At 47.4% G+C, this 25,571-nt stretch overlaps 1 protein-coding gene across 1 annotated transcript in view; it reads left to right on the plus strand.

Moving 5' to 3' along the window:
• LOC119111317 (uncharacterized) overlaps positions 1-25,571 on the plus strand; it is a 75,406-nt gene that overhangs the window by 22,785 nt on the left and 27,050 nt on the right. The window contains exons 2-6 of the mRNA XM_037235131.1: positions 1,195-1,291; positions 11,964-12,076; positions 13,245-13,331; positions 14,387-14,592; positions 19,829-19,998. Of these exons, the coding sequence (XP_037091026.1) occupies positions 1,195-1,291; positions 11,964-12,076; positions 13,245-13,331; positions 14,387-14,592; positions 19,829-19,998 (673 nt within the window). The remainder of the gene's footprint in view (positions 1-1,194; positions 1,292-11,963; positions 12,077-13,244; positions 13,332-14,386; positions 14,593-19,828; positions 19,999-25,571) is intronic.

Raw genomic sequence — 25,571 nt, forward strand, 5'->3', positions numbered from 1 at the left:
GCACATGGAAGACCTCAAAAACACGCTACGGTCATGGATACGCGTCAGGATAAATGAAGCCTTGATTTACTGTTGTACACGGTGCTTCAAACATTTATAGCGCGACTTTGACTGTTTCTGTGCAACGGAAGTGCCTTTTCGGAGTTATACCGCACAAGCAAAGTTAGGGTTAGCATCATTCTTAGCAACTGACGGGATAAAGCTATTATCATGGTGTGCTTTGTCAGCATTGAGACCTGCAAGTGTTATACCGGTCTTCATCGAGCAAAAATGTCGTTGATATCGGCGGGGGTCTTGCATGAGCAAATGACATATGTACGGAATTATATGTAAAACTGGCTCTATTACAGGGCTGAACTATAGGAATTATGGATGCCTTGGGTTAGAACGCAAAACGAAACAAAGCGTTACGCAGCCAGCCTATGGGAATGGCTTAAATATATTATATTTGGTCATTTGAATTAATTGACAGAATAGCAAGCATTACTCACTGAGTTTAATCAGTAAGTATTTAGATACGCTTGAACGCGCATGCAGCTACATTGCAAGCTAATCCAGTTTCCAAATTTGGACTCGACGACCCACCTTCGCAGCCGTTTTTTATACGTTTATTCCGAATGGTTTGCATTGGCGACTTTGGGTTCATAGTGCCTGTCAAGCATAGTATGTTGCGTATCACCTGAACCTACCACCCATGTCGTGCCTTCCAGTTCAACAGATGATTTGGCTGCGCCCCTTCGCCAGACAGGAATGCGGAGCGTGTTACGTGCCGCACAAGGCTGCGACATAGCCGCGCTGGGCATGGGTTGACCCTCGTTGGCCAGTTGGCAGCTGGCCTTTCCGTTTCAGTCGGGCTAAACAATGCGCCCACTCTGGGGCTCCTACCTAGTGCCGCTGGATTACGAGCCCAGCACTTTTCCGCTAGACCACGGAGAAGGCATTAACATGCATGACCGGGAAACTGAAACACAGCTGACCGCCGATCCCGCAGCTCTTTTTCCGACCTGCAACAATTCGTACCAATAGCCTTTCCGTGAACGGCCCTGTGTTCTAATAACTTGGGTTAAGTGCTTCCCTCGAAACTTCTAACGCTGGTGTGCAGACAACGTGGGAGTGAGCAGGATTGGTGGGTGGCTATCAACTTCGTGTATTGAGAAACCTGCGCAAGTGTGTGATATCCCGCTCCTGTTTTAGATTGTCTACGGTCTCGTAAAAAACAATGCGACTGATAAAGGAGAGGGAAAGCAGTTGCTAAGTGGAAGCGTCTTCGTTGCCCAGCCTGGGGCCCATGGTAAGTGTTATCATTATTAATTCGGTGTAACCAAATTGTGCATGGTAGCGAAAATGAAAGTTGTGTTTTGGCCAGTATTGTCCCACGAAGTGCAAAAATCATGTCATGAATTAAACGGCCGCGAAACAGAGCTGGGACAGTCTCCCTCGCTGCGATTAACGAAGCGTACCTGGATCTCATTGGGCATCCCATTGCTTGCGAGCCCTCGTTGGTATAACGGTGGCCGGATGTCGTATCATGCGAGGGTGCAATTTTTCAAGCTTGATGCAGCTCGAGCTCATTCGTTTGAGTATGATGTCGCCGTTCAACTGTTATACGCTGTCGAATGTCCGTGGGCTGTATTCTCATCCTATCGGATGTATTCTGTATCCTTTCGAACCGTCGTATTTTGGCACACTGTGACCAATTTTTCGAGATGCCATATCAGTTGCGGTTTCTGAGGTCTTGTGGGCGCTCGTTCACAAGGGTTCTGGGACCCGTTAAAACGCCGTTTTTGCACTCAGCTGTTGTGCTGTGGTCGTGTGCCCGCGCCGCACTCAGCTGTCGTACTGTCGTCGTGCCCCCGTGCGCCACACTCAATTGAGGAGGCTCGGCACCGATCGTGTGTATTTTCCCAAAGACTGTTTATTTACTTCGTCTTGCTGTTTATTTTGAGGCAGACGGGCAGAGCCAAAGCTCGCCGTAGTTGCCACGACGGCTTTCGTGGAAAGACCGGCCCGGCGCACAGAGCCGGGCGTGGTCGGCGGCGGGTTGTTTGCAGATGTGCGGTTGCATAACATGATTGAATGGCTGTATGCCGACGCCGCAGGCGGCGGCGCTCTTGGCCGGCCGGCTGACTACACGCCGACGGATGGCCCCACACTACCCTATTCACTCGTCACGGGTTGCAAAAGCAGCACTGATTTGCTTCAGGCCAGTGTCCTGTAGCCTAGAGCTTGTTATACACCGGTGCTGAGACCTCAACGCGGCGCGGCCGCTAGCCGTCGGACATGAAGCTGCGGAGCAGTGGGAACATCGGAATTAAAAAAAAACAAACTTCGAACAGATCATGAACAAGTCGCTAACAGAAAAGGTACATGACTGGCGAGCCGATGACATAAAGTTCAGTGGCGAAGATGATGGTATACTTTGCAAGGCCATGCCGTAACATTTAAAATGCAATGGCATGAAAAGTGAAATACATACGCACGAGAATTATATGAGTAAGAACGGCCAGAACATCAGGCTCTCTTTATATCGATAATGAGTAAACTTTTCGCGGGAGGTGCATATTACTAACAAGGCAAACGCGTGGAATATTATGATATACTTTGCAAGCTTATGCGGCCAGCCATTGCAATGAAATCGGCGCGGAAATCGAACACGCCTATACACGAACCGCTGCAGAGATGGGCAGCCAGAACATCGGCCTGCCTTCGCACCGATGACAAACAAGGTGTGGAGGGAAGGCGCACATTACCAGATATCGGAATGTGTATATTTCAATTGAGAGTATGATGGTGAGCCATGTGCATGTTGATATGCCAAAGGTTAAAATGCAATCAGCGTGAAAGGCGAACGCGTTCACGCGTGAACTGTGTAGATAGGCAGCCTGAACATTGGGCTGCCTTCTTACCAGTAAGGTAACGAGTAGATTAGTACTGGTGGGTGCATACATCTGCGAACCGATGAGGTAGAATTACATGGGAAACATATCATGGGCTTTACGAACTTATATTCGCCAAAGCCGTTTAAATAAATCAGCGTTGGAAATGAATGGCCTACGCAGGGAGGCTGGTGCTAGAAAAGGGGCACGAGCTCCCCAACTTTATTACAATTTGGCATTCACCACATGGGCGTTGACTGCAAAGAAGTAAACAAGATGGCTAGCTCCCCCACCGAACATAGGAGAAATTCCGTTGTCCCTGCGCCGGTGCGGAAGCCGGCTAGCAGCTTGCGCTGAGTACTGAGGCCAGTTTTATAAAAGAAAATACCGTCAGCGGAGGCAATTTCCCTCAGATTTTCGTCCTCCGAGTTAAATAAAGCTCGGAGCAAAACAAGATTATCCTCCACGAAATCCTCCGTCATCGAAAGCGATTTTCCCTCCATCGAGTTTTATAAACAAAATGCGCGGCGAGAAGCGCAATCGTAAATGCGCAGTTATTGTAGAAAATGGGCCGATATAAAATCAACGTCATCGCTGCGTTTTTTTAATCAAGGCCGACGTACTTTTATCAAAATGTGCCGTACGTAGGTTGCAATGGGTCAGAAACCTAGCTTCAGGGGTGCGTGCATCTTTATTGCTTAGACTGTATCGCTTTGTTTCCACCTGACCGATGGTGGAATCATTATCAGGCTACATCAGGCTACTGATAAGGACTGGCAGCGTACATCATGCTCCGAGATGCCTATGTGGTGCCTCGGTTCTACCCCATGCATGTAAGACGCAGAAGCATAGACTAAAAGGAACGTCGTTGAAAACATTGTCCAGGATTCAGCAACATGCTACAGCGCACCGGTGAGCCTCGATTTATCAATATTTGCGCTATTACTGGATATATCACAGCTTTACCCACACGCCAACATCTTGCTGCTTGTAGCACGCTAAGACACAGTATGCATGAAAGGCGTGCAGTGCAGCATCTCTCTAGGTGCTGGATGGAGGGGAGGGGGGGAGTTTATGTCAAAAGTTGCCCTTATTTGTGTGGCAGTTCTCCTGCCCCCTCCTCCTCCCCCTTTCCGCTTATGGACTATGCTTGGGTGGCAGTGATCTGAAATCATGAATGAGTACCTGAAGCATTTGTATTATTTCTAGTGGCGATTGAAAGGGGAACGACGCAATGCCTCAGTGGACAGATATCCTAACGGGCCGCTTAAAACTAGTCATCTTAGATGTTTACACTATACTAAATGTCTTCTTTTTATGTGCAACTTAGATGACATTTGCTATTTATTTCCCTGGTTGTGATTGCTTGCCGCTCTTTCTGTGACATTAGTGATTTATTTAGTGATAGCCCCCCCCCCCCCCCCTCACATCCAGCCCCATCACCTTTACACTGATTGGCAACATCAATAGTTTCATTACTTTCTATGATAAGGTTACCTGTTACCTACCTGGCTGCCTGGATCCTACATCCCACGAGACCTATTTGTTTAGATTCTACGTCCTACTTTCGATTTATCCGCCACCAAGGTAAGTTCATTCTGGGGAGATCAGGGGAGGATGGAGGGATACCCAGGTTTATTCCTTGGTAGGTAGGTACCGTGTAGGTATGCGCCAAGCAGTGAAATATTTATACGCGGGGCTGTAAGCAGTGTCATTAAACCAGGAGATGAATCGATCGGACAAAGGGGAGGGGCATATGCCATGGTATTTCAGTCAGTGGTAGTAAATAGGTGCCTTACCGTATGGTACCATAATTCAAACGCTATTTCCCCTAATTTTGCGCGCAATATTTCGCCAATGAGATAATAACTGGGTAATTTATTCAAAGTATGCATGCCCGTTTTCATTAAATTACTTGTGGTATGCTTGTGGTTGAGTATTCACTTATAACCAGCAAACTGAAAGGGAGGGGGGGGGGCATGACCACTCCCTAGCTTTCCATAGACGTGGGCTGACCCTCTCACACGAAGTTATCTGCCGTGCTCGAAGTACGTTGTTCAGGCAGCCCAGATTCCTCATCACACCTTACTGCAAAGGGGGACAGAACAGCGACCAATGCTCAAGCGCCTACCCATGCAGTACTATTTTATTCAGATCTGACATGTGTCTCAGCGGAGGATATTACCAATGAGTTACTCACTACACTTGCTTTGTATCTACTCGACATAACCAATAATGTACTTTTTTACACGACTCGGAATGTTTCATACTTTCTTTAACTAGTAAGAAAACGCAAGGTTTCGCACGCCGAGCTATATCTTCCTGCGTACCTTTGACTACTGCCTACTGCTTGGGTAGAAATTTGTTTTGAATGTCGATGTTAAAATGCTATTGCGGAACAAAAATACAAATTGCACACAAAAGACACTTGTTGCACCTAATTGGTAATAACAAAAGCTATTTGTCGTTCTTAATGAGCATAATCGACCATCATGAAAATAAAAATATGGCTGTTTGCGGTACGATAGCATCTTGTACTTCTGATAAGGAACAGCTGGCTTTGAGTCTAAAAAAGCCGTCGACGGTGAAATTTACGTCGGTCGTCGAGTTGTCAGGACGGCTTATAAAACTCGGTAAGCGGAGGAATTTTTTGGTAGAGTTTTTTTTTGGCGGGGAGCGGAGGCAATTTTTTATTTTATAAAACTGGCCTCTGATCGTATTTTTTGTTGTAAGATAAGCAGCACAGATGTTATGGGGAGCCTCATTAAGCCAGGAAAGGTCATCGTTTAGTGCGAGGCCCAGATGTCGCCACGGGGAACTGAAGAAGTGACGGCCGACCCCAAAACACATCCAGTCATCAGCCACGAATCAGGGTCACACAGGTCCGCGAGCTGCCCGTGCGGCTTCGCGCACATGACAGTGTACGTCTATATCATCACGCCTATTAAAACTATGCTCAGTAATGGGGTAAATGAACTTTTGGAGCGCACTGCCATTCGTATGCAACGCACAAAGTTTCATCAATTGTACTGTTAACGTTGTCCCGGTCAGACAAACCGTATCACAGATGCGTATCGTGCTCAGCACCCCGGCTTGGCTACCTATAATTCTACTCACAATTTGACAATTTGACGTTAAATATAGCAACGCTTATGAAGGTCTCAAGAACGCAGCATACGTAGCTCAACATTCGCAGTAGCTATGCAGACACGTAGGGACTAATAACTGCCAGCCCCTTGTTCAGGTGCGGACCGAGCAAAAAAAGTCTGCTGTCGCCGACGAAATTTGGAAAGATCTTAACTGTCACCTGGAGCTTATTTTATCATATATTTTTCATAATATAGCTATAAATACGTTAAACCACAATAAAAACGCACAAACAAGTTGCAACGACTCATAAACATGATAAATATTTTCGCTTCGGAAAGTTCATTTGCACTTTAGTATCATTCGGTGACCATGCCAGAAGCCCCGGTAGTTAGGGCGTAGGTCTCAGTGCTGAGTGACCGGCGTAGCGGGGCTCAAGGCTGGTAAGCACATCGGTTCGATTCAAAACTGAGGCGTCGCATGTGTGGAGAAAGGCGAGAATGTATGTGCTCAGCGGCCGTATCACAACCACAAACGGCGCGCAAAATGCCCCGTGCACTATCTTACAACATACTGAGGCAATATCAGTGTTGGAGAAACGGCTCAACAGTGTTTAATCCATCCATAAAAGTATGCCCCATCGCTTTGCTATCAGGTGTACGCCATTTCATATGTTACAAACTACATTACATTAAATTGAGGATTGCAATGCTGTTCCATATCAGAGCTGTGATTTATGTCTTCAAAAGCAGTATCTGAAATGAAATGCTTGGTTTTCCGCAATGCCCAAAACTCAAATTTTGCTATCCACGCCCGGTAAATTTGTATTCCCCCAATGCAAAACCACCAACCAGAAATTCAACACTGCATAGCCTATTCCATGGCCTGAGTTACATGGATGGCGGGACAATGTCCGAGCAACGAGCCATGCTTAGCGGGATTGGTTGATTTCGAATTTGGGGCGCTGCGACTATTTCGCTACATGAAAACCTTGTTTCGTGTTGAGCAACGTTTCTTATTTCGGATCGATTCAGACCAGCGATTGATTTTAAAACTCACCGCTCTCCACCAGCAATAAAGCAGCGTGCGTATCACAACAGCCCATAGCATTTCTCCGCCAACGTTTCATTGGCATATTCACGTAAAACGCATCATGTGTTTCACCTTTGGACCTAGGACTTAATGGCCACACATCATGAACTCGTGAGAACAGAGGAAGGCGCGACATATTTGTTGCATTGACTCGCACTGTGTCATTTTAATGTTCTGAATCTTAACAGAGCGTGCGGGTCTAGTCTACCCCATTGTAGCGGCGTTGAGCCGCTTACTGGAGTGTCGCCGTCTAGGTCACTGGGGCTGTCGAACGTCCGCCACAGGAGCGCCCGGGCGTCTGACACAGAAGGGGCCTCGTGTCGGGGACAGAAGCGGACGTAGGGCACAGGAAAGGCCGCGTGTTCGTCGCTGGACTGGCCGCGTGCCGACACGTGAGAGGCCGCATTTCGGTACAGCAGCAGCCGTCCAGCACCAGGATGGCTGTGTTTCCGACGCAGGAGAGCCAGTATATCTGACACAGGAGAGGCCGCATGTCTGGCACAGGAGAGATCACGTGTCCAGCACTGGAGTGGGTTCGTGTTCGGTACTAGGTCGGGCTCACGTTCGGCAGTGGCGCGGCCCGCGTGTCTGACACAGGAGAAGCCGCTTGTCCGACGCGGGAGTTGGGAAGCACTGATACCGAGCTACACAGCGCTTAATCCTAGCCCTGATTAGCCGTTTTTCATGACGAGGACTGATAGGGGGAAAGTGGAGGTTAATGCCATCCGCTACCGTTTCCAAACTAAGACAGATAGGGTCTCTCAGAATGAAACAGACGATGGGGTTGAACAACACCTTATGACTAACAATAAGTTGCATATGGCGTGGTCAATAATAGGCTCTGCTATGCCAAGTTAAAGGTCAAGCTTTCCTGAAAGTCGACTTTTTTAGCTTCACACGCCCTTAATTACAAGGTCATACCCCGCAGTGACACAACATTTAAAACGGCTTGTTTCTACACACACTTAGACGTGGGCATTCGATAATGCGAGAGTGCTGTGTGCATCGTTAGATCCCGCCCGTCGTCCGTGCTAGCCGTGGATCGCCGTGCAGTGTTATTGAAAGCCAGTAGCTTCTCAGAAGCAAAATTGCTAGGGGCACGCTTTTGATGTCAAAACACGCGCAATAAATCCACGAAGGAAACAAAAACTTTGCACGCGATTGGACGGCATACAAGAAGAGTATGTTCCGAGTCTCTGGGGGGGGGGGGGGGGGGGGGGAGGGGGGGATACCAAGCTGATCGCTATCTTGAGGCGCTGGACGTTATGCACAATCTGTCGGCCTCGCACCTCAAGCGTATCCACGAGACCCGACTTATCGCGGATCCAAAATCACGTCAGCTGTTGCCCGAAACGCGTTTAACGGCCAAATCCTTATTCCATTGTGCTAAATTACAGAGGCTGGTGAACGCATTTCTAATCACTTCAAAGCCTGACTCTGCACTGGAGACTGGGTGATCCCAGTTTGAATAATCGGAACGAAACTGCTGATTGCCTGGCTGGGCAGTGACAGTGCAGGGCAGTCAGCCACCACCACGGGTGTCTTGATGCCAACCACGCCCAGGCCACCGATCCCGACTACCCGACCAGGGTGTGGGTGGCATCGAGTGCAACGCTGTTGATCTGGCCACCGCCAGAGCGCGCTAACCGGCAACTAAGTACCAGGCCCACTGAGGTTCACACTGTCTCTCAGCAGTGGATATATGGAATTTAAATATGTGGACAAATGGAATTTGATTATTCGACTTGACTTGAAAATATGTTATCCTATAACATAGGCTGATTAATTACCCCAGAAACCTTCAATTGGAGCTACGACCACTTACACTATTTATGTATGGATAAGGCCTCCGCACTAAACAAAAGTTCTTACGGACAGCCGTTCCAAGACCTGGATAGATGTGTCACTCACCTACGATGCTATCGTGGGGTCAATTCACCGCAGCATCACGTCCATGAACCTTGCTGAGGATTTACTAATCTATCATGTAACATAACATGGAGTGGAGTGTCAATCACCATCGAGAATATCAAGTTTAATTCTCGCTCCGGTAGGAGGGGAGGGGAAGGACATCTCTCCGGCGTATTGTGCAATCACACCCAAAATTTCGGCACCCTTTGATGCATCTATGGCGTGTATTTTGACACCAAAAGCTTGTCGGTAGCATTCCTGTTTTTTAAAGGACATATTTTTGGGAACACTTGGCGAAGGGGCCCGAAGGGCAGGCTGGGGGGGGGGGGGGGGTGAAGGGACCTCAGTCAGTAGGCAGTACCAAGCACTCCGTTTCGCGCCGGTCTTGGCCCTTGGGGCCTCTTTCCCAAATAGGGCCAGGGCTGGTCTACAAATATTAATCCGCAGGATCGTGCATTGATCCGGCCCCTTTGCTGATCAGGGGCTCACAAAAGGGGCCCCTTGTCGCCAGTAAGCCCGAAGCCGGCCATGGGCACATTTGCTGAACAGCGACAAGAGCGGGATCTCGAATGTCAAAAGGCCTCTCGCGCTGACCAGGACACTATTGACAATGCCGGGAGGCATGAGAGATGATGGTGCAACGATTTAACTCACGATTAGACGGTGACCTGTGCCAGTCAAGGGTCGCGGTACCGAACGCGGGGCCCCCCACACCGTTTCGACCAGGAGGCATGGGTGGGTCGATAAGCCACAGTGGCGTCTCGGCAGTGACGTGTCACTGTGTCGGTCCTGTGTCAGATGTCCAGGTCAGAGAATCTGCCTCATCAGAGATGGGACCGGCGCAGAATGTATTCCTCTTAGGGGCTCCGAATTGACCAGGGTACCCCGGTCCCCGTACTGCCAGAATAGCAGTTGCCAGTTACCCTGGGCTTGGACGAAAGGGCCCTACAGCTCCTGACCGGGACGATTCGTTTATACGATTTTGAGGTGGATTCTCAGCACGGAATTGGCAGTTGCAGCATCGCGAGCCACCCATACTACGCCATAGTGTTATGAGTCCGTGGTGCTGAACATGCTAAAACAATATGAAAATGCGCAGGCATTTGTTGTGTACGAAACACGCACGTATTGCATATTGGGTATTGTGTATATTACTCATTACAAAACCCGCTTCTTTTGCATGCTATTACTATTCGATGCTACAACTATTCTACAGTTAGAATATACTACAATTTTTACGTGCCGGGTGCGCATTACATTCAATATTAATGTTTTTGATGCCTAGAACTCATATTTTTACGCGCCGCTCCTGTCACATTCCTCAATAAGAATGTAGGAAATTCAGCGTACTCTCAGTGCGCTCAAAACATGCGGTACACGATTTGGATATTTTCGCATTAACGACTACAAAGTATGATACTTACATTTCAGGAAACTGACCGCATGTTTACTTCAAGAAAGAATATCGTGTCAAAAGTCTACGAATTCTATAGTTTTGCCGCTCTCTGCTACCGCCACCAATATTTCAATATTCGCGTCGCGGCATGTCAAGCGAGTGACATTACCAGTTAGACAATATGTGCAACTGGTTGTTTTTGCATTTCGCCATTCATTGTGTACTTTGATTCCCGCGGCGTCGCCCTTTCTGCCGGAGTAAGAGGCAGGCGTCGCCATATCGTCTCAGAAGCGTCGTAAAGCCCTGATAACGCACAAACATCCACTTTGAGGTTAGGGACTTACAAAATGGAACTTTTGATGGGTTTCGTTTTAACAAGCTATGGGAAATTGTGTTATATGTGTCTGTCTTCAATACCAAATTGTGATCCCTACAAAATCTTTCATTATCGTTACTTCAAGAACTGATAGGATATCGAAAGCTGAGCAAAATATGGCGGTGGCCCGATCTCCCAGCCCAGGGGGGAGGAACAGCCCAACTTTGGGGGCCCAGCTCAACATTGGGGGGCGGGAGGGGGAGGGGGTATGGCTCCCCAAGAGATACAAAGTTCCACACCTGACCCGAACCATTGAAACTTATGCCGCCACAATTCGCTAAAAACGGATTACCTCCCGGATTCGGCCAACTTTTATGTTAAAGTTGGGGCACTGAGGCCCTCCTCCAAACTGAACAGGGAACTGCATTTAAGCTGGGATGACAAGAAAGAGGTTGCTGAGAACAAGTTATTTGCTTTATGCAGCTCGGGCGAAATCGATTCATACCCCATGTCTGCGCCCATTGAAATGATCCTGACTGACTTGGAGGGGCCGAACGCAATTTGTAGTCGACTGCCGATACGTCCCATGGGCATGCAACTTCATGCATACAGTGAAATTTATTTGTTTGCCACCAACGCACAATTATATTTGTTGCCATTTACATTTTCAGTCAGTCGACTCAACGCTGACTCCGCAAAATACACCCGAGTCAAGGCCTTCTCGGTCGCAAATGCATTCACAAAGGAATGTCCTCCACTGTGCCCGGCCAAAACCATTTCGATTTCGGAGTCGTCTCCGACTCAGCGAGACGCCGGCTTTCATTCCGCGCGATGTCATGCGCATGTCTGCTGAGAGCGAGGGTGAAAAATACCTTATAACTTGTGGTAATATAATAATATAATATAACTTTAAACTTGAATGCCTTATGACGTGTGCGGCAGCGGTGACGCCAACCATCTCTAAGACGCACGTGGGTGGTCTGGCCGACCTGGCCCCCGTTTAGCTCTCTGTTCATCTCTCGGGAGTGTACTCAACAGAACAATGTGTGGTAGTGTGTGTGTGGGGGGGGGGGAGGGGGGAAGGTGAAATGTTTTAAACAACTGACAGCGTGGGGCTCTGACCGATTTCGGTGCCGAACTGTGAGCCCATTTGACGATAAAACAAAAACTTCCGTGAGTTCTGTCCTGACGACACGCTTACGCAAGCGCACCTCGCCAGACTGGGCAGCGGCCGCCAAACCTCATCAGTGACGAAGCCACGAAGCCTGACACTGTATGCCCACAGACGAGGATGACCAGTTCTGCCCGACCCTCCAACGATGTCTCTTCCATCAAGCGTGCGTGTTCCGGTTCGGCAATGAGTTCTGCATGCACGACCCTGCGCCAGGTGTTCGAAAGGTGACGGCAGAACGTCGGCCATCCCCAGCGACGTGCACGGCTGCTTGTACAGTTAGTGCGTTACAGCAGGTGTATGGCTATAGACAAAGATTGTGCACATATATGCCAGCTTTCCCTTTACTCCATATGCGTATTTCAACTTAGGAACATCTCGGGAGGCTACCAGGGTCGAAAATGTTTACGTATTTATCGTGTCGTAATGCCAGTGAAGCGTAAATGAACTAGAGATGAGTGAAATATTTTAGCACTCGGTGCAGTTGTAGATCGCAACTATGCCGCTGTGTATCGCTGTGGTGTCTGGTTTAAGCTACGTAAATTGTGCCAGCACGCATAATGCTCGGCAACCGTAGTGATAGCGCAATCATTATAAATACCCGTCATGCTTCACTAGAGGCAGTGTGGCTCTGATTCGGACCACTCTGACTGAGGGGTTCGTGCTTAAGTGAGTCGGTTCATTTACGAGATGAATTTCGCTCGGATTCAAAACCGTCGGTTCGCAAAACCGGGCTCTAGCTCAAGACTCGAGCTCGGCCTACGATTTAATATGTGTATGTGAATCAGATTCATGCGTTCATGCGAATCAGGTTCATCGGACTTATATCTTAGACACCTGGCACTCTGAATGGAGTGGATTTTCATTCAATTTTTAACCAGGAATAAATAATCCATTTATCGGAAAACGCGAGGCTGTGAATGACAGTTTAGGCTAGATACAATGAGAAATAATGTCCAATGACTCGCACGCAATGACGCAATGATCGAATCCGAATCCGAATCCGAAAAGACCGAATCCGATGGATTCGGAAACACCGAATCCATCGCAATGACGATTGGATTCGGACTTGGACTCATGTCAAGTGCCAAGGAAAGACAAGAGTCGGACTCTGAGTTCGTTTTTTTGTCAGGTTCATGCATGAAAGGTAGGGACTGAGCGTTCATATCAGCAATGATTCCATCTCTTGCTCCGCCACTATTTCTATACAATACTCGTTGGAGATATGTCAGTGTAATTGAGATGCAAACGTTCTCAAGGACAGAAAGGTTTTCTATTTGATCTTAGCCGAAGTTCATCAAGAACAGGAAGGTTTTTTATTCAGTTTTAACCAAAGTTAGAAAATTGAAGCTACAAAATAAGTCCGGGACCCGACGTAACCTGATCGTCTTCCAGATGGTGAAAGCATCGGTAACCTGCACGAGGGAGCAGAAACTGGCATCGATGTACCCAGATATGCCCGCGCACAAATACTGGGATCAGGTGATTGCGTTTCCTTCAGTGTCATGTACGCAGCTTAATGCAGTGTATCAGTTGGACTTGCCTTGAAGAAGTGCAACATTCCTGTGCCAAACATCTATGTCCTAGATGTTTTGAGCTAGGGGTGTTTTAATTTTTGTAGAACGATTTATAACTCTGGATTTTCAAGCAACTATTCTGGCACTGAATGTGCCTCTAAATGAGACAAGCTGTTTGAAACAAAACGAAAGATGGAGCGTAATTATGACCAAAGATTACCAAAGCGTCGCCACCTTACACTGTGGATGTAACCACAATGCAGCATTTGACCCGTCGTTCCGTTTTTTTTTTTGTTCGTTGAAAAACTAGTCCTGCACTTTAGTTGTGAAATGTCTTAATTCTGAGTTATTTAACCCAAATCCTCAGTTTTCATATCGACCACATTGGAGGTGCAGGTAGACGTTCCCAAATATAGTTTTCATAGTAAAAACAAACTTTGATGTTTTCCTACAACAAAATGGTAATAGCATATCAGTGTAAGAGGAATGGCACCCAGTCACAATCACGCCCATCATTTTAATACGTGCTTAGCTCCTGATAACTTTACAGCCGGGATCATCATAACCCAGCCTACCCGTTGCGGGCCGGGTCCTCACCATACCCCACCCTCTTCTCATTCCTGACTGTTGTTGCCCACCTGCCTCCTATGCTACAAGTTTTCCATTCAGTTTGTAGGTGAGAAGAACACGTTGCTCTTACCCGCACCCGTGTTACTCCCATAATTTAATGAATTGTGTGAAATATGGTCATTGCGACCAAGAGAAGCACAATAAAAAATATCGCACGATATTTCTTTAAACGTTCAGCTGCACCCTTACCCTCAATTTCCCCAGTTTCCTACCCTACATTAATTGCTACCCGTTGAATAAGCGAAACCATCAGTTTACTCAGCCGGTGAAGGCCTCTTCCCCAAACACCTGGTCTTGCTTGTCCCCGGTGGTCGCTGACGCCACATGTGGACGGCTTCCTGTCGTGTTGTTGCCGTGACTGTTTGTACAACGGCCGCGCCTGGGCGGCAGGTGCTTCACCTGCGGTACCGGTCCCGCGTCGAGTCCGGTGTCCGTGACTACCTGCACACGCCGATATCAGAGCATCGCGCCGCCGAGTCGGAGGTGTTCGACGTCGGCTGTCCGACGCGCCAGCAGGCGGTGGTGCGCGGCTTCCGCGGTCAGTGCTCGGCCGACCCCGCCGAGCCCGCCGCGTCCACCTGGACGGTGCTGGCCAGGTATGTCCAACAGCCGGCGGCGAGCGGCGCTCAGCGGCCAGCGGCCAGCGGCCCAGGCCACAGCAGGTCACCGAAGGTGTCCATGCCCGGTCAGCTTTTTAAGAGATGACTCTTTGTTAGGTTTGCACACGTAGCACCTCAATGCAGTGCATATGTTACTGTGAGCCTGTAATCCGCCTTACATACATGAACTGTTTGTTTAGTGTGAATATATGTGGACACTGCCGAAATTAGAACGACAAGAGCTGAGTCGACGCCATGCAATAGCAAGGGCTTTCAAGATATCGGGCCCAGATTAGCGGAGCTACGCCGTTGATTTCCAATTTTGCAGAGCTTTCGGTTCATGAGTTCGTCAACCCGCACCCGGCCGGGGGTCTGAGACAGCTGCGCCCGGGGGGGGGGGGGGGGCGGGGGGGAGCTGACCTGTCACCCTGGAATCTCTAACTTCTAGACGCCGTATGAAAAAACAAAGGTATTGTTTTGAAGGTCTTATGTGCTCATGGAAGATGCACATCACATTTTTGACCTTAGGTCAAATGTGAGGCCACGAGAGGCCACGAAATTCTAAGAGCGGTCGTTCCGATAGATGCAGTTAAAACCTATAACAGCACCTCAAGAGGGATATTAACGGCACGGAAGTCGGTGTTAAGACTGTGGGGAATCCATCCCGCCCATTTCTGTCTCCCACATAAATTACGTCAGATCAGGTCACCGTTCAAAAATGATGTACCCGTAGCTTGCAATAACGATACTTTTCTTCACAATGCGCCTCTGATCAAGTTTATTTCACTAGATGCAGCTGTGGGATAAAGGTATTTCAGACACAAAGACACCGATTTAACGTGACCTAGAGATCAGGTAAGATCAATCTAAGCCAAATTTATAAACCATTTAATTGAAAAAATGAAGTGCTTACCGGGATATGTGACCAGTACCAAGCTTTTCTGTGGTCACAAAAAGTGCATTGTACATATACGGGTACTCAATATCGCATAGCTGTTGTCTTCATTATACGTAGTCCCCTCGATGCTTGACAATGTATTTGTAACAAACTGAGAACAGGCACGTTGATACATGAAACTAGACGTCATCAGCTTCACAAACACGATAAGGAAGTGGTTGCAAGCGTCGTACTCGTTCATCTACCCTCTCCGCTACTGTCAACATAGTTCACTGGCTTTAAATGACCTGATATGAACTTGCACGTCCCCATATGAACTTGCATGCCCTCATATGGCCTATTGTAACCTCCTTATGCATGAAAATGATGCCACGACATGTTTTCATTGGAGAATTCTAGTTCTACGTCCAAAATTAATCTGCAAAACCGCCTATTTTGAGCATAGCACGGATTTTGCACAAGATATTCATAGAGATAGCGTCTGACCTAGGCCAAGGTTATGTGCTTCGTGGTCACATGATGGTTGAACATGCGAGTTAGTACGCTTTTTGCATGAACAAACACCAAAACGTAAAAAATAAGTAGAAATTGTGCATTGTTTTGGGAAGCATTGCACAAATTGACTTGACTTTAGGTATCTGATCACACATTTTGAAAAATGAAAGGTGCAAACTATCAATATTATCATGCTCTATTACCATGGCAGGTTTTAACAGGGGCAAATACACTGCGAAAGACCTTTGCTTGGTCAAAATTGGTTAGAACTTAACCTTTTTGACATGATCTTGTCAAAGAGGTCACTGATCTTGGTAGATCAAAGCTTTTGCTTTCCACAAAGGATGCCAAATCGATAGATGAACAAGCACTAAAATTTGCTGTTGCTGCAATTATTCGTTTTTTATCCATGTTTCGACAACCATAAATGGGGGGGGGAAGTCATCTTCCCCCGGCCAGGCGTGAATTAATTCTAAACGATATACGTCCTTCGTTTTGAAAGCTATAAGGGGTTTCTCTTGCATCCCCTGCTTAACGCTAACTTTCACTTTTATCGCTTGCAGGGAAGCGAATTCATGCATTCTTACATCACGCAAAAGGGTTTGCCACCTTATGGGAATCGCACTAACAAATCTGGTGCCGAAGGACGTCAATCTTACATTCAGGATATTTGGCGCTTAACTGGAGGTGCGTCAAAAATATGCCTTGCCTGTTGACTTAATACTTAATAAATCGCATAAAGGTCAATGAATAGTCAGATCAACTTAAAACTGGAATTTGTGATTTGTACCTCTCATCGGTGAAAAATCAACCCGGCAAAATAAACATCGTGTTACACCAATAGCTGTTGCACTTGCCTCCATAAGAAATCATAGATCTATAACTCAGAAGGAAAAGACATAATGTTTCTTAACCAATCCTGGATTGATCTGACATGACTTGAGCTTACTCCTGATCGTCGCCAACATTAAGTTGTCGTTCCCTCACTTGGCTGGATGGAGATCTCTACAAACACATTTACGGGTGTTCGTGAGTTCGATGACGTCGCAAAACGCCGATATTTTCCTAGAATTCTCTTACATGCCCTGTGACGCTATCATACATGGTCATCACCCTGAATCATAACCCTGCGTCATCATACATGGTACAAAGGTCGACTTCTATGATCACACGCTCGGGTGGGGGGTCAAATTGATCCCCCCCCCCGAAGGTTTTTCCAGAATGGTTTCCGAGCGGCGCGGCGCAGCCGTGCCAAATTTTGCACAGCTGTAGGCAATTGAATAGCAGATCACGTACCTTGTTAGGTCACTGACTTATGGCACATCGAAGCCAGGCTATGGTTTCAGCGAAGTCAATTTCTTGGGAATCGTCCATTCTAATGCAACAACGGAGTGTTCCACGAAGCCATACATCTCTGAAATGCTTTCTTAGGCAACACAAATATTGAATGAGCAGATGTAGTTGAGCTTATGTCAGGTATTAAGGTCGTACCGAGGTCAAAACCAACCTGGTTTAATGCTCTAAGGCTTACTGTATAGGATAGTTTCTGGAGCTCATTTCGAATGTATGGATGGCAGGAACCGCGTTATACATATTCCATTGACTTCTTATAGATCAGAATAGGTCATTGACCTAAGATGACCCTGGTCAACATTTTGTTTTTAGAGACATACCGCCTAACGTAGTCTTTGTTTCTTATTCAAATGTCAAACTCAGGGCAGTCTTGTATGATTCTTATCATCATGACCTTCAAAAGGTGAAACAAAGTCACTGACCTTAAATGAGCATGTGACATTGTGTTTAGAACAGTTAGCTAGATTCTGGAGGCACGAACCTTGTAGGACCTTATTTGATCCAAAAGTCATGACCTAGGAACCTCAAACCTTAACCTGAGTGAGCCCACGTGCAGGTCAAGACACCCTGTTAATTTGGTGTATCTAGCTCTCTTAGTTCCCGAGATCTCAGGGGGTGTCAAATTGATCTCCCACCTGAGCGAAGGGTATCTAGCCGGCCACCCGGATGCGTGTGATCAGGGTGATATTGACTAGTGCCGTCGATGATTGTCATTAAATTGTCTCGATACAACAGCTGCATTCGATTATAGGAAGGGGAGTGGTCCAGTGTAACCAGTGCGTTGGCAGGTTCGCCGCGTCAGGTCACTGGCCTTGCCGTTTCTCCGCGAGGGGGCAGTTGGAAGGAGTCGCTTTGCCGATTTTGCCCCCTATTTGCTAGACCACAGTTAGCTCATTTTTAGTATTATCGTGCAGGTAACCGGACGTGCCAGGTCAAAAGAGTTCAGGTAACGTTTCTCCATCTTGCATCATTGCAGATGTCCGGTAAGTAACGCTGGTTCAAGGTAAAACATTCCAGTCGTAGAGTGTTGGTTCATACCAGAGAATCCACCTCCAAAAGGCTGTTTAGGTAATCGAAAGTCTTCCTCATTTCCCAGCGCCCTTTCCCTGAATCATTTTTCGTTTGCATAGGCTACAACATTAGTGCACTTTAAGAGGTCCAATGGTTTTTTTCAACACCCAACCTTTTGTGCGCTTGTTTTTATCACGCGCTGGGGTGGGAAGAGGGGTCAATCTGACCCCCAAACTTTCCAGAACGATTTTCAAACGGGTCACAAAGCTGTGGAAATCGAAATGGCGGATTTTTTGGTAACACAAGCTTACATGTACCTCGTATGGTCGCCGACTTATAGCAGTTCAAAGTCAGGCCATGGATTCAGCGAAGACAACTTTTAGGGAATCGTTCAATCTGATGCAGCAAGTGTTTGGCCTAGGGTCAGGTATAAAGGTCAGACCAAAGTCAAAACCAACCTAATATTTTCTCCCAAACCTTGTTGTATGGGGATAATTTCTGGTGTTCATTCTAAATTTGTTAGCATCAGGGGTCCCATCATGTATCTCTCATTAATTCTGAAAGGTCAGAATAGGCCACTGACGGAAAATGACAAAGGTATGCATTTTGTTTTTAGGAACATACCGCCTAGCGTAACCTTTGACGTTTGTTCATATGCAAAAATCAAAGCAGACTTGCATAATTTTGGCGACTATGACCTCACAAATGTCAGATAAGGCCGATGACCTTTAATGAGCACCAATGACCTTTTGCTTAGAACGGGGCTCTAGCTTCACGGCGATTGCATAAGAAGCCTGGGGGCACTTTCGAATCCAATCTAGGGTTTGACGTTGTTTGGCCTAATTTGACCTGAAGGTCACGACCTACATACCAAGATCTTGACACAAGTGAGTTTGCATGCAGGTTATCACACTTTAGGAATTTGGTGTCTCCAGCCTATTTATGTCTTGAGATCGCATGTCAAAATCCCTCCCTACCTGCGCGAAGGGTATTTAACAGGCCACCCGGACGCGCGTTGGCGACCTTCACATTATCTCTGACTAACGTCAATATTTTTTGTTTCCAGTGTAGTGGTTTTCAGGCTGATTTAATGTCACTTCTAAGATTTATTGTGATGTAACCTTGAGCTCAAAAATCGAAGCTTACACCCGGGCGGTGATAACACTGCGCCTTGCGCAACATTAAGCCAGGACTCAGTTTGGCTGCTAGCGCGTGACAGAGTACGGCATACCGCCTCAGGCTGCTTGTTCACCAAAATTAAATGCCCTCTCGGAACTCGCGGTCTTCCGTTATGAGAATGACGTTTCCCCCAACCCCACCCCCCTCCAACCTTACTTACGATCGACTTACAGGTCACGACGAGCGGCTCTGCTATGTTTCCGTATCTTAGGAGCGAAGCCCGACCGAGGCACCCACATCAATCGTAGATATCTGCTGAGTGCTGATGACCTGACGACCTGACCTGGCTGTCGGCAGGGCGTCCCGACACTGCCGCGACCAGCTGATGACCGTGCTCTGCGCGTTCCTGTTCGACGGTGGCGGCATGTGCCTGCCACCTCAGTCGGGCCGACCGGGCCAGGCCGGCTTCGACTACGAGGCGCTGCCAATGCCGGGACCGCGTCACAACCTGACACGCTACACACAGAGTCAGTTTACTGCTGGGCCACTCCATGGCTGAATAACCCAGGAAATATCACATATAAACCCTCGTACCTGTTTGTAAATATAGGCACATAAGGGGATTTGAACCATACCACATCTGTTTGATGTTTTGAGCTCTCCGAGCCACTGTCATCCAGTTACAGTCTCAATTATTTTTGAGACCATTCTTCAAGTATACCATTGGCAGTCCATGACATATAGACAAATGACCCGATCCGAATAACGTACCTATCGGTGAATCGTGATGCGAGGAAGCTTCAAGCAAACGTTTCACATTTGAAGATACTGAAGCAATCATCAGACATAATGAAATAAGCTCACTGATATGCTGAACATGCTCCTCAGTACGTCTATGTTTGATCACGTCATGCAGGGGCGTTGCTTTACATACTTTCGGGAGGTCCGCCCCCCCCCCCCCAATACTAACTTGGACCCACCCCGCAATGCTCCTCTGAGCCCCTTAAATGCATATCAAGCAAAGGAAGACTGCTGAGCCAAATAAATACAGTACAACTATCTAATTGTTCGTATGCTAGTTAGTAGATACCTTCACACGTTACTGTTAGTATCATGCTAATTTTGTGCCAGATGACATCCTGAGGGTACCTAATGTTTTTGTCATGCTAATTCCTCCATATGTTAACTCTGTCTGTAACTGTTTAACATGGTTTTTTCAAATGATTACGCCCAGATTGGGATAAATAATAATTGACTGCAATTTGCAGCAGCCTTCAAAAGTACAGGGTGGCTCAGATAAGAGCAAACGCACTTTTTTCCAAACGGTGGCAGACGTATTTGTTGCATAATCACGACAGTGGTGATTATACAACACGATTAGCAACAACGGTGGCCATCAGTAGTCCCCTTCTAAGATTTTCTTAGATCTTTTTCTGTGAGCTACAACCCATTTTATAATTTTTACAAGAAGGCAGGTTAGATTACCTAGAAAAGAAGTCATTCCTACGCAGAAAAACAATTTTGAACCTATGATTTTTTTAAAAAGCTTGTTTTCACATTTAACTTTGAGGACACAAATTCGAGTGACGAAAACCGAAGAGAATTCAGGTTTTGGGGTGTGGTTGGGTAAACCTTTCCGGCTGAGCCCCCCCCCCCCCACCGTACCCTCCCCGCATCCCCATCCCTACCGATTTTGGAAAGTGAGTCGGTGACACCCCTTGCGTCATGGAGCGTTTGTATAACGTTGAGATACGGCTAAACCAGCCGGGCAAAATTGTCACCTGCTTGTGCTGTGGCAAACTTGTGGAGAGATGGCTGTGCGGGGTGGAACGTTCGCTGAGTTAAATATCATGATGAGCTAGTGTTTTGGTCCTTTTTCGTGGTGTTCTTGCATATGTATTCGCGAGTTTAAGATGTTACGTGCATTCACACTCTTATTTACGGCGATTTATTCAATTATAACATTGCGAGTCTTATTTTCGTAAAACCTACAAGTGGGGAAACCATGTCCAGCTTTTATGTCATGATGCACAAAGTGTGTTTCGTGATTGAAACTTATACGGATTGCTCAGCATTGTTTGAAAACCAATTGGTGTCCACGGTATTTGAAAATCGTGCTCACGGACGCCAGATCTGAACGGTTGAACGATCATATTCTCCCTGGTCCTAAACGCCGCCTGGCCTGTGGGGTGGCAGGATTTGAATGGCGTCGTTATAGCGTAATGCATGCCTAAACGTTCTTCAAATAGTGTACACGCAAAAGACTGTGCATCCTTACGGGAGTGTAGCTAAGACACCAGAGGGTTTTATGGCTTAGGCAGGAGATGACTGTTAACTGCACCGAATGATCTTCAAAATGGCGGTTTCTGCTGAAAACCCCACACGAATGTGGAAGACTTCCTTTAAGAGTAGTTGGAAGAGAGGGAGGGAGTTTAAAGGAGCGGCAGGTTTTAAAACCTAAGTGCTAGCAGTCACCGTTGATCTTTTTCTTTTTATAATTTTTTAACCAGCAAATGCTCGCCAAGTCTAGCGCACAGTCCGGTGAAGAGCGCGCGGTTCTTGCCGGGCTAGATGTGCCCGGTGAGCTACTTAAAGAGTTGCGTCTCTGAATCAGTCATACGTGACCGGACATGCAGCACCGTGAGCAAACACCTGCATACATGTGCTGGCCGAGAAGCGGATTGGTCTGGGCTCGCACGCGGGAACCCGACTGCCACCTCACGCATTTAGGACTTCAGACTAACATACACAACGCCACCATGATGCTTCGGACCTACAACACAAGCACCCCAGCGCTGGGTGTAACCGCAGGTGCAGCTGAACACTTCAGTCCCTATTTCTCATGGTCTGCAAATTGGCGTGCTCTCTGCGCATATCCCGCCCAGCGACGTTTGGCAGGCCATCCGTCCTTGACTCGGCCTGTGCCCCTCCCCCTCTCCCCCAGTGTCGCCCCCTGCGGGCCGGCCGGATGGCCAGCGTTCCTTGGTCCTGTTACAAAGCGGTAGAGTCGCGTCTCCTTTTCCAGACCGCAACGTAAGTCGGCATTGTTCTGTGAGCTCCCAGTCGGCCCCTCAGTAAGTGTTGCGGTGTTCTGTTACCAACAGCGGCGCCATGGATTCTGAGCAAGGGGGCAAGATTTTCCAGGAAGTCGCCTGGACGACACGAGGTCTCCTCATGGGGGTCTCCTAGACAGTTTTAGATTTAAGGGGATGGGAGAGGTGGCACGGAGGTCATCTGCCCCTGTATCACATTGTTGCACGTAACAATTTCCATGTTCAGAAATGTCAATCCTTGGGACTTAGAATCGGGCCCTTCGATTTACGCAGTCAAATCTTTTTTATCCATCAGAGAGCCTCCCTATCCGGAAACAGGGCTTCCTGTGGCAGAAACAACGTTCTGGCGCATCTGGCTCTTCGTCAGAGGGTCTCCCAGATGCTGATAAGGACAAGACCATTTCAATTCTCAAAGTGGTCTCCAAAGCCAGCAAAGGGCCTCGTTTTTCCAAAACGGGGCATCCTGATCCGCAACTGTTGCTACATGAAGCACAGACCCGTAGCCAGGCAGGTGCATTGGGTGCCCACGCACCCCCTGGGATCTGGGGCGGCCCCCCATCCTTGTTTTGTAGAACCCCCACAGACCCGTAGCCAGGCAGGTGCACCGGATGCCCGCGCATCCCCTGGGATCTGGGGCGGCTATCCTTGTTTTGTAGAGTCCCTGCACTTCAAGTATCACGCTTTCACGACGATTGGATTTTTCATTCACATATAACGCCTTCACGACGGTACTTTCTTGAGTTGGGATCTGCGATAATCGTAACGTTACGATTGTACAATGCGCCAAGCTTTTTCATATCTCAAACTCCGTATCATTTGCCGCAGTTCAGTTTCGAAGGATTACCTCAGCTTTGTTTTTTTGTTGACAGAGGCCTCCTTTCCACCCTGAAGTGTTTTTATATTTTCCTGACAGCCAGGCGATAATAAAGTGGTTTGATCTAAAACAGCAGCGATCGAATACTCGGTCCTGTGGACCCTCATTCCATTATGATGGACACTCACATGCCACGTGAAATGTCAGGAGTTGCTCGGCTATCTGGTTAAGGCAATCATGGGGAAGAAGACCGCTTCAGCTTCGGCTTCGCCAAGCCGTAGTTTTCTTCAGAAGCTTCGGGTTTGACTTGTGACATTTCCACTATTGGCTTTGGCCTCGTGGCATTTTTAGCAGCTGGTTTCGATTTCGGCTTCAACCAATGCTTGGATTATGAATCTAGCTTAAAAACACCCCCCCCCCCCCTGCTGCCACTCGTGTTTGCTTTGACGTTATGCGATTTTGAACTATTGTTTTCGGTATCGTCATGATGAATTTTCTCTGCAACCACGAGTTTTCTTCACAAAAACGTGCGTCTCCGCCCTGTCATCCATTTTACCAACCTCGAGACTTTTCGAGGTTGTGAAACATACATGCTTGAAAAACAAAAATCAGTCCGTCATTTGCAGGATCAATTGACGCTTGACGACGGCCGGTAACCATCTGCCCAACATCTTGCTATGCGTACTAGCCCACAAGACGAGGTAGACAACTTTTCCAACCGTGATGTTCAACCGGAAATCCAACCTCATCTCAACCACTCCGTAAAACAATTTGAATCTATGAAATATTGAAAATAGCAATTATATATTAATTTCGGGCACGCAAATTGAATCGGCGGAAATCGAGAAAAAATCAGTCTTTGGTTGGGGGGGGGGGGGGAATGTAAGGTCCTTATCGGCTGAGCCCCAACCGATCTTCGAGAGTGACAGCCGTGGTTAGGAAGATGCTTCAAGTCAGTGCCACGCAATCTTACTGCTTGCTCTTTTTTCGTCCGTAGGAGCTCTATACACATTATTTGTAGTTGCATTTATTAAGGCAAAACAGCAAGCTTAGATGCAAGCTTAATTTTAGCTTGATTTTGATGTTTAATTTAGTTGAACCCTCGATTATATATAGTGTTGGGTTCAGTATTCGATCTAAACAGTGCTTGTCGCGTGAGCGCTGATCCCACCGGCCGATAGGGGACATCCGGGCATGCGGTAGCGTTATAACACAGTCTGTCCTACCCTCTAGCGTTACCAGAACTTAAGCGCGACTGCTGACACGTGCTGCAAGACATCCCAGTCAGCGGCAAGCGGCAAGTGCATTAAGTGACTCAAACCTAACCCGCTACGGTTGCGTGAATCAGAGGGCGGACGCTGAAACCAGCTGAGTTATTGGGGCGGGCTGATGGTTTCCTGAAACATTTCACGAAATCAGAGCTTACATACTGTAAAAAAGCAAACGTGCTGGTGACGTGTTGGTGAAATTGATTTGGAATGAATAACGGGTGGTTGTGGACTACAGGACTTTAAGGGAGAATCCATGAATACCCGTGCGATATATGGAACGGGGAGTGTGGTACATATAATGGGAAAAGTATGGATAGTTGTGCAGGCCAGATGTTTGCGGAATGTTGGGCTGTTTCTCCAAGAAATGTCACACCATGTTACTGCTGACACTTCATATAGAGAAGATTAGATCCAAAAGACTAGGTTTAGATGTAAGCGTTGCTTAAAGTCTTCCAGAGTAGTGGGTAGCAGAGGGCACGAAAAAAGAAATTGACAAAAAGAGAAGCCTTCTGTGTCCGATTTTGGCCGTCCAGCACAGATGTGGAGACTCCTTGATCTGGGTTTTTCCTCCGTGCTCCGCTCCGCCGCCTGCGTATGTCATAGGTCTCAGGGCTGAGTTTTGGAGGACCATAAACACACTTCCGGGTGGGATAAATCCTTCACCTTTGCCGAAGGGTTTTACATAACAATTTCCAAACGGCGTGGTGCAGCCGCTGCAAACTTTGCCAAGATGTAGACAATCGAATGGAGGATCTTTCAACATAAACAACTTACATGTGCCTTGTAAAATCACTGATCCATGGTAGATCAAAATCAGGCCGTGACTGTCAGCGAAGGCGAGTTTTACGGAATACTTTGATCTCTTGCGATATAGTGTTAACGAAGCCATACATCTCTGAGGTGGTTATCTTTATAGAAAATAAAACGCTTTAATTTAGGAATAAAATAAACTGCAGTGGCCT

The sequence above is a fragment of the Pollicipes pollicipes genome, unplaced genomic scaffold, assembly GCF_011947565.3.
Source record: "Pollicipes pollicipes isolate AB1234 unplaced genomic scaffold, Ppol_2.1 Scaffold_7261;HRSCAF=8764_pilon_pilon_pilon, whole genome shotgun sequence".
Lineage (NCBI taxonomy): Eukaryota > Metazoa > Arthropoda > Thecostraca > Pollicipedomorpha > Pollicipedidae > Pollicipes > Pollicipes pollicipes.